Raw genomic sequence first — 8,693 nt, 5'->3', positions numbered from 1 at the left:
TTTCCTGGAGAAAGGCAAGCATGTTGGGCTTCCTACAAGCCCTGGATACATGACGCACAGCCTGCTAGAGGAAGCTGACCCGAGTGGTATGCACCTGTTTTGGGAAAATGTCAGCCCAGTTTACTGTAACTCTCTACCTTTGAGTTTCCTCATCTTAGGCCTCCAAAGAATAATGTACATAAACATAAAGAATTATGCAATATACATGGGGATGTATCAAGATCACAGAAGTTTCAGCATATGTTCAAATTTTGAAATAAGAAAATCAATTCTTCTCATCTGAGACCAGAGTGACAATAGCTCTTGTTGAAGTGAGAGATGATTTACTCAGCCCTCCCTAAGGTCCCACTGTGTCATTTGATTTCAGTGACTCTGTTTTCCTATGTTTATGTGATGTTTCATAGTTACTCAGAACAAACTGAATGAGAGAATGGTGACCAGGATGTGCATCTAGAAGATGTATGTTTTCCTTTCTATATTCACATGGGTTTTATGAGTTTCTGGTACCTGGAAATCCACCATAAAATAATAAAATATATATTTATATCTAAGGCATATTCATTGTTCCTCTGGGTACCATCAGATCTTAGACCTCAAAGACAAGTGCCTGGGAATGGGGGGAGAGGAGCAATAATAATATGACCTGTTATCCAAAATGAACACACAAGCTCAGATCACTTTCCAAATCGTCCATAATTTCAGAACATAAATGCAGACACACCCTTAAAAGAAGCATTGGACAGGAGAAAAACTGGCCAGCTTCCTGAATCTCACAGAATCCAATTAGACGGGTTGATGACCAACATCAAAGGCATGTGGTGATTGGACGGAGGGCCGGGAGGAACTGGCATCTTCAGGGCTGCTGGCAATTAGCCAGCTCAACCACACCAAGCAAAAGCAGACAAAGTAAATAGGGGTGAGTAATTGAATGCACAAGGGGGTGCTCTTCACAAATGCAAAGTTTATCTGTTCCCAAAGGAGAAATTCCCAGGGTTTCAACAGCATATACTCAATGGCGAAATCAAAATGCCCCCCTTTCCGACCTAGAGCCTGAACCCTTGGCTTCTATTGGAGGGAAATGGGCAAAATCTCCTCTTTGTCGCAGCATTCACCATCTTCCCTGCCTTCCTGTGCTTCTGTATCCCTCACCTAAGTAACTTTGTTTCTGGTCTTGTTTCTAAGTCAAATGAGTTTTTTCAAATTTGAGGGAACTGTCTCTGGAACAGTAAGTGTTCCTGGCTTGGCTGTTTATGATGCCTTTTGTGAAAGGTTGCCTCAGTTCATCAGAGATGTGATTTTCCAGTCCACCATCATTTCCATGGTGTCTTGCCATCCTCTGATGAAGAGCGTTGATAAGACCACTCCTCTGACTTTAAGGAGAGGGTCCACACAAAAGCACCAAATGCAATTTCACCATTAATCCTTTTCAACCTTTCCTCCTCTTACTTGCATGTTACAGCGAAAGATATTAGTTAACCGTCCTACTCTCCACCCCCACAGACTTTCCGAACTCCACACCCACCTAGAAGTCTAGAACAAGGATTACAAAATCTTTTCTGCAGGTTCACAGTATTACAGAGGGATAGGATCAGGATGGGGCTTTGGTTAGGGAAAAGCTTGAAAATGAAAGCCAGAATGAGGATGTAAGGAGAGAAAAACAAAGGAGGACATTCTTTTCAAACTTGCTTCCCTTTTTAAAAACGTGGATTACATTGTCTTCAAGGGAAACCTAGAGCAAAATACAGCCGCCTTTAAGGGATTTTTCTCTCACCAGTTTTTCTCCGGTCCCTTAATTGTGTTTAAGCCTTGTTGCGAACTTTGTTTACGGTCCCTAGTGCGGTGATTTGCATCCCCCTTTCTGGGTCGTCGTTGGCCGGGGCTGGCAGCTGTCTCAGTCCGATTCTGGCTGGGAAAGGTAAGAATCTTTGCTTTGCTTTTTGAAAGATCTGCGAGAGAAATGCTGAATGCCTTCGGAGGGGTGGGTACAGGGGGTATAGATTTAATTCGTGCATTGGAAGCTTTCTGAAAAGTTTTCGAAACGTAAAGGAATCTCCTGGAGCCCTGTGTTTTAAAAAGAATCAGAAAGATTTCCCCTCCCTTCAGAAAGAAGGCTTGCAGAAAGAAGGTCGCCTTGAGGATGAGATTCGCCTTTGGGGGCAGGTGTCACTGAAGGAATTCCCAGGGGTATTTAACATCTTATAGGCATAGAGTGGAAGAAGGAAAAACCATTCAAAGACACCGGGCGTTGATCACTAGGAATTCTCTTTGAATTTCAATTTGAAGAGGTAAAAGTCAGTTACAACTGCGTATGTGGGTGGGTATAATGATAGGTATCTATTCTTTGGATACTATTTCTTCTTTATCCCAAATCTTTCTACTTCTTTGTATTTACCAACACAAATCATCAGTGGTCTACTCAGAGGCTGGAGTTGTGCATCCGTGTGTGTAGGCAGATGCACACCCTCTGAAGAAGAATTAGGGTGCACGCAACACCTGAAGCCTGGAGAAAGCTTTATCTGAGGAGAAATAATGACAGACCTGCCCACGCACGCTCCCGGCGCCCGGGTGCGCTCTCTGTCCCTCCTCAGAGACGCAGCCCAGGGCTCTCGCTGGAGAGAATAGGCGCCTCTGGCTTCTCTCTGGAATAAGTTTGATCCATGTACCTTTGACTTTGGTGATGGGGGAAAATAATCTTCAACAGGACGGAGCGACATTCAGAGTTTCAGTGGAGTTATTGGACTACTTGGGGAGAAAGCAGCCCGTGCTAGGAAGTAGAGAAGAATTGCCTGCCAAAGGCCACAGTTCGCAGGAGGGAGGACCGTTGCACTTTGAAGGAGCTTCTCAAGAACCTCCAATATCTGTGGGCAGTAGCCCTCAACATCCGCATCTTCCCAGGGCGGTGTTGGCAAGGGCTGAAATGCCCTGGTTCTAAGTATCCCTTATTTTCAATGCCAAGTGACAGCATTCTTCCTGAATGATGACTCTGTCCCTTTATGCGTGAGGATGGTGGCCGCCGAGGCTCTCCAGGTACACACGGACCTCAGCGGGCTGGGCTCCCCCAACTCAGCCAGGCCTCAGGGACTTTTCAACTTTATTTTTTAAAATGAAGAAGCACTGTCTCAGGCTTCCATTCTAGAAAAAAGGACGTCTGGTCCCTCTGCATTTGCAACAAAATCATTAAGGTATTGTTATTAGAGGAGGCTGGAAAGAGTGAGCTGTCTTAGAACAGAGGCAAGATGCTTGAGGACACCCGGGCCCTCTGCCAGCACTTAGAGAAATCTAAGGACCCAAGAGAGAGAAGGAAGACCAGTCTCTTCCGCGATTTTATTTAGATTTGTAGATTCACTGTATCAATTAAAAAGAAGTCATTAAAATTTGTATAGATTTAAAACTAGAGGGTGGATAACTTTTAGCTACAGAAGTGTAGGAGTGAGCTTATAATAGTCACCCAGTATTATCTCACTTTTTGCCTCAAAAAGACTATTTGGGGCTTTAAATTTTCAAATAGCTTGTCTATAAGAAAGTATAAACCTATATGGCCCTTTGGGGGGAGGGGGTGGGAAATAGACTTTTAATTTTATTGTTTGAGGGCAAAATGTGTCAAGCCATATAGGTTTGAATGTTTAAAATACCTTGCTCATTAAAGTGGGCCAAGGAGCAATAGACTGACATCAGCCAGGACCTTGTTACTGACCTGCTGAATCAGAATCGACATTTAACTAGCTCCCCACGTGATTTATTTGCCCATTGAAGACTGGGGTTCGAAACAGGAGTTTCTTTCTTTCTGTGTGACCTTTGTCACGTTACTTAACCTCTCTGAGCCACATTTGTAAACTATTTATAAACTCATTTATAAAGTAGTGAGAATTAATGTTAATGCATACACATTGCATGTGCCGTGCCCGTAGTAGGTGCTCTGTAAATGACAGTGGTGATGATGATGATAATTTCAGCATTGCCAAAGTTACCTCCCAACACAAGTAGTAAGTAATTGTGTTTAAACCAAGATGACTTGTTTTCCCCCTTTACCACAACATTTGTACCTCCCATCCTGGTTCCTAAATGAATTAACATCAAACGAGGTGGGTTTTAAGCTTCAGATGGCTAACACACACACGTATAAAGAAAGAATCCTGGGGAAACCTAGGAACATGGATTTTTGCTGGCTGAGAGGCTGAATTCAGCTGCCCGATGACTTCACAGCTGTTCCTGCTGCCCTAACGTGTCTGTCCCTTCGGCTCTGTCCCCTCAGCTGGGTCTGCAACGCTGACTCGGGGATTTTCTTATGAAAATGCCTCATGGGCGGGAGGAAAATCTGGAGGTTGGCCGGGGAAAAAATGAGTAATGCAAAGCAGTATGCTGAGTCCATGCTGCAAGAGAAATAAAAGTCAAAGCTGGCTTCTGTCTCTGGGGACTCTAGAATGATTCTGACTTATCATGTCACTGAGCAGAGTTAGGGGAAGCCAAAAGTCGGAATCTGCTGGCAAGGAAAAGAACAGAGAGGAAAAAAAAAAAAAAAATGGCAGGGAGGGGCAATCCGGAGGGGGAGGAAATAAAAAGAGAGAGAGGGAAAGACAGGCGTCATTTAGAAACAGAGGTAGGGTGAAAGAAAGAGCTCCAGGATCTAAAACCAACCATCTAGTACAGTATTTTTATAGCTTTTCTTTTCCCCAGGGGAGAGCCCTGTCCTGTCATTTTATTGACAAACGTGCTGTTACAGGCTCTTTTCCCAGAAGTTGACCGAAGAAGCTCAAGCGTTTCTTCCCTCCCAAGCGGAGTGGTTTCCCTGGTAATGGATTGCTTCTCTCCAAGGGACGCGTAAGTAGTTTGGGAGGCAGGCCTTCATTTTCAGGTTAGCTTAAATCTCAGCTTTGGGGTGAAGATTTTTCTTTCAGATGTAATCTCAAATGTCCTTTTACTGGCCTAGCCAGGATTTAGGGTCTCATTGGACAGCAGTGCTTAATTTGGTGACAAAATTACATGCAAACAGGCAGCTCTAATATTTAGCTTTATTACACAGGGAGGGATATTTGGACCTCCCAGGGCAGGGAAGGACCTCTGAGGTTTGATTTGGGGTTGAATGTGTTTTCAGTGGATGCTTAATATGTTTCAAGCATTAATCTCATTGAATAGTCTCAAGTGTCTTCCTTGAATGGCTTTTAGTAACTTCAGCTACTCAACTCTTTAGCAGATAGATGGCTTCTCGAGGACAAAAGAGAGTGATTTAACATGTCTGAGAAGCAGACAAGAGTATCCACTGATTTCTCATAGACAGGATTTCAAGCAGATGTTTTTGATTGACAGTCTCAGATTTTGTCCTGAAATGTTCAGGTTCGAAATATTTAGAAAGTGCATGGCAGCAAGTTTTGTACACAAGGGCTAAACGAACTTGTGGAACTTTACTGAAAATCTAGCATGCTTGTTTTTTAAGCGTGTTATAGTACACATAATATCAAAATTCTTTTGTTGAGTTTAAAGGAAGATTTGTGAATGAAAAGCTAATCACTCTAACAGTTGAACTTTAATGTTAGAAGCACAAAATTATATCCTACAAAATTGTTGAATTTTATTTTTCTTTTTTCAAATGGATCAGAGGATAGTGTCACATTTTAGGTCACAAATCCTAGCTTTATCATCACTGAAGTTTTGCTGAACTGCACCCCTACTGTGGCCCCAGGATACGTGTTAGGCTTTGTTCAATAGTTACGCAATAACGACTTGTTGACTGTCAAGTTGCTGTAGAAGGACATCATTTGCACGCTGGCTGCTGGTCTTGACATTGATTTGGTGGGCAGCGAATGGGTGACAGTTTGGAAAGAATGCATGTTATGCCCGGAAACATTGGCAGAGTCTAAGTTGCTATGAGTTGTGGAACGAACTGTTCAAAGTATTGTTTATAATGGATTCTCCTCTTGAATGAGGCTGTCTCTGGATTAGGATAGAGGGTTTTCTGTGTGTTTAGAGCAAAGAGAAGCAATAGACAAGACGGAAAGGCTTGTAAAATATTTGTAGACCACCAGGGTATATTAAACACTGTAAAGTGCTTCCTGCTTTTTATATCTTCCCTTTCTTTATGATTATCTGCCTTATCTTGCTTTTTGCCCAATGCAAAGAGAATTAGAAATGCAAACAATTAGAGAAAAAAATTATAGTTCATTTTCACATGCATCCATGCCTCCCAGAAAAGGCCACAGTGGTGTTTCCCCAGCTCACTCTGATGCATTTAGCTGACATCTCCTGTCTTCTCTTCCACAGCTTCCACCCTGGTGAGACCCCCTAGGTTTAGTGTGTGAAACCAGCTAGGAGACGCTGCTGTAAAAATGACTGAAGAGCCAATAAAGGAGATCCTGGGAACCCCAAAGTCTCCCAAGCCAGTGACAATGGAGAAGAGCCCCAACGGTGAAGTGATAGTCACCATGGTCCCCCTGGTCAGTGAGATTCAGCTGACGGCAGCTACGGGGGGTGCTGAGCTTTCCTGTTACCGCTGCATCATCCCCTTCGCCGTGGTGGTCCTCATCGCTGGGATAGTGGTCACTGCTGTGGCTTACAGCTTCAATTCCCACGGCTCCATCATCTCCATCTTAGGCCTGGTCCTTCTGTCATCAGGACTTTTTTTGTTAGCCTCCAGCGCCTTGTGCTGGAAGGTGAGACAGAGGAGCAAGAAAGCCAAGAGAAGGGAGAGTCAGACGGCTCTTGTGGCAAATCAGAGAAGCTTGTTTGCTTAGGACTGAATGAGACCAAACGGGATATGTGGCCTGAAAAACCTGCTCACACTGTGTCCAGTGCACCCAGAACGGGTGGGAGAGAATGGACTTGGCATCACAGTGGGCTAGAGGAGTGAGGGCGGATGGACGATGGGCGGGTAGAGGGAGTTCTCTTTTGTGGGGAACAACTTGTGTCTTCTTCAATGACAAACTTAACTCTAAGGGCTATTTTTAAGGCTGAAAAATCAGCTTTTTCTCTACATTAAACATTTTTGGGGTCATGGGAGGTGCGCAGCTTTAGGCAACATTTGGTTCACCTTGAAAAGTAGCTGAGAAAATAATCAGACAGTTCTGCACACCACCGACCTGCCTCCGAAAGAACCCACACTTTTAAGATGCTGTATCATAAAAATGTTCTGCCAAGAGTCTAAATGGCCTTGGACTTTGCATACTTCTATGAAATTCTGTGATAATTTTTTTTTCCCAATAAGCTGGTTCTGTGGCATCTGTTTTTTCACTTTCAGTAATTCATCACTGGTGGTACTTTTTCTTGAAGAGTAAACTAATATTTTTTATGTTTTAACATTGGACAGTTTTAGATGATTGTAATGATGTGTCAGAAGTAAAAAAAAAAAGGTAAAAGATGTAGCTACTAGATGACACGGGGGGGTTAAATTAATATTAAAGTAACCCAATATAGCACTTTTGATGACTTTTATATAAAAGTTTAATGTACATTTCATTAAAAATAATAAATACTCATTGCTGCTGAAACTTCTTAAAACTTTGTTTCTATTGTAGTTATTTTTATTGCATTTCCAAATGGCCCGTCTTCCCTCATGTACTACGTCTCAATTGTATTTCTCTCAAACGGGCATGTTACTTCTTCCTAACGTAACTAGAAGAGTTTTATTTTTTTATCACATCATTTCTTTCATGACTTCTTAAACATAATATTAATTATGTTTCCTATTTTCTAAAAGATTTCTATGCCATTACATGTAGGATATCAATGCCTGGGGTCAGGAATTTTATAATGTGTGTTACATGTTTATGGAATCAGTTGTTAAATATTTGCTTAACATATTTTTGAGCACCAGCCATATGCCAGGCATTGTGTCGATTCTCAGGGGGCTTAACTGAGTTAGTCCCAATATAATGCAAATAAGATTACTGCTTGAATTCTGTGGATATTGAGCTATTCTACACACAGTTACATCCTGTAACTTCAGCCAGAAATATCCCTGGTCCATGTTGTTTAAACCAGGTTAAACTAGAGTGGGAAGATAGTTAGACATGAAGCCTTTCTTAAACCTTGGAAAACAAAGCAAAACAAAACAAGCACAGCATAGCACTTTCCGTGAAAGGCATGCCATCAAGGAATTGAATTAAATATGGCCGGAGCCCTCTGGCGCTGACTGCTCCCTGGTGCTCAAGTGGTTTTGTGGAGGAGAGATGTCTTCATGGCCTAGTTTCTCTGGCCTTTGATGGTCAGAGGATGAAAGTTTGGAGTTGTTGATTATGGTAGAGCACACCACAATTGCCTTAAACACATGGGGATCAACACTCTTCTGGAAGAAATGCAAGTGTGTGGCCTTGTGTTTATTTCAATGGGAGGGAGTCTTGTGCTTTGGCACGCCTCTTTTCTGCTCAGACGTCTTCAAAAGCTCCTCATTACTTAATGAAGAAATTTCCTAGGCAAGTGTTCAAGGTTCTCCACGGCCTGATCCAAACAGATGTATCCAGCTTTCACTCTCCCACCAACCCGCAAACTCATGAGTTAGCCAAACCAGACAATTCACCATTCCCGGACCAGACATTAGATTTCCTGCCTCCACGTGTGTTCGAACTTCTGTTTTCCCTCCTTCCTAACGTCATCCTTTCCCTCTCCAGCTCAAAATATCCAAATCCTGCTTCTCATTATTAAAGCCCCAGCTTAAATGCGACCTCCTCTTAGAAGCTTTCCCTTTTATTGGGAAGTAACTACTC

General features: G+C 42.7%; 1 protein-coding gene across 9 annotated transcripts; it reads left to right on the top strand.

The window, feature by feature from the left end:
* The first annotated feature begins 901 nt into the window (after window positions 1–901).
* On the top strand, window positions 902–7,488 carry TMEM100 (transmembrane protein 100). 9 transcript variants are annotated; one of them, XR_011523107.1, is made up of 5 exons: window positions 902–916; window positions 1,836–1,915; window positions 2,409–3,182; window positions 4,675–4,818; window positions 6,256–7,488. XR_011523107.1 is itself a non-coding variant. In XM_008519733.2 (3 exons), exon 3 carries the CDS (start codon window positions 6,321–6,323, stop codon window positions 6,723–6,725), a length of 405 nt encoding a protein of 134 aa, XP_008517955.1. In that variant the 5' UTR covers window positions 1,567–1,915; window positions 4,721–4,818; window positions 6,256–6,320; the 3' UTR covers window positions 6,726–7,488. The 9 variants fall into 9 exon arrangements, 2 of the variants coding, with proteins under 2 accessions (XP_008517955.1, XP_008517956.1); XR_011523106.1 differs by lacking the exon at window positions 2,409–3,182; XR_011523105.1 differs by lacking the exon at window positions 902–916 and having other exon boundaries at window positions 1,534–1,915.
* Window positions 7,489–8,693: the final 1,205 nt, after the last annotated feature.

The sequence above is a fragment of the Equus przewalskii genome, chromosome 10 (assembly GCF_037783145.1).
Source record: "Equus przewalskii isolate Varuska chromosome 10, EquPr2, whole genome shotgun sequence".
In the NCBI taxonomy this organism is placed as follows: Eukaryota; Metazoa; Chordata; class Mammalia; order Perissodactyla; family Equidae; genus Equus; species Equus przewalskii.
This window is presented reverse-complemented; position numbering and strand designations above follow the sequence as displayed.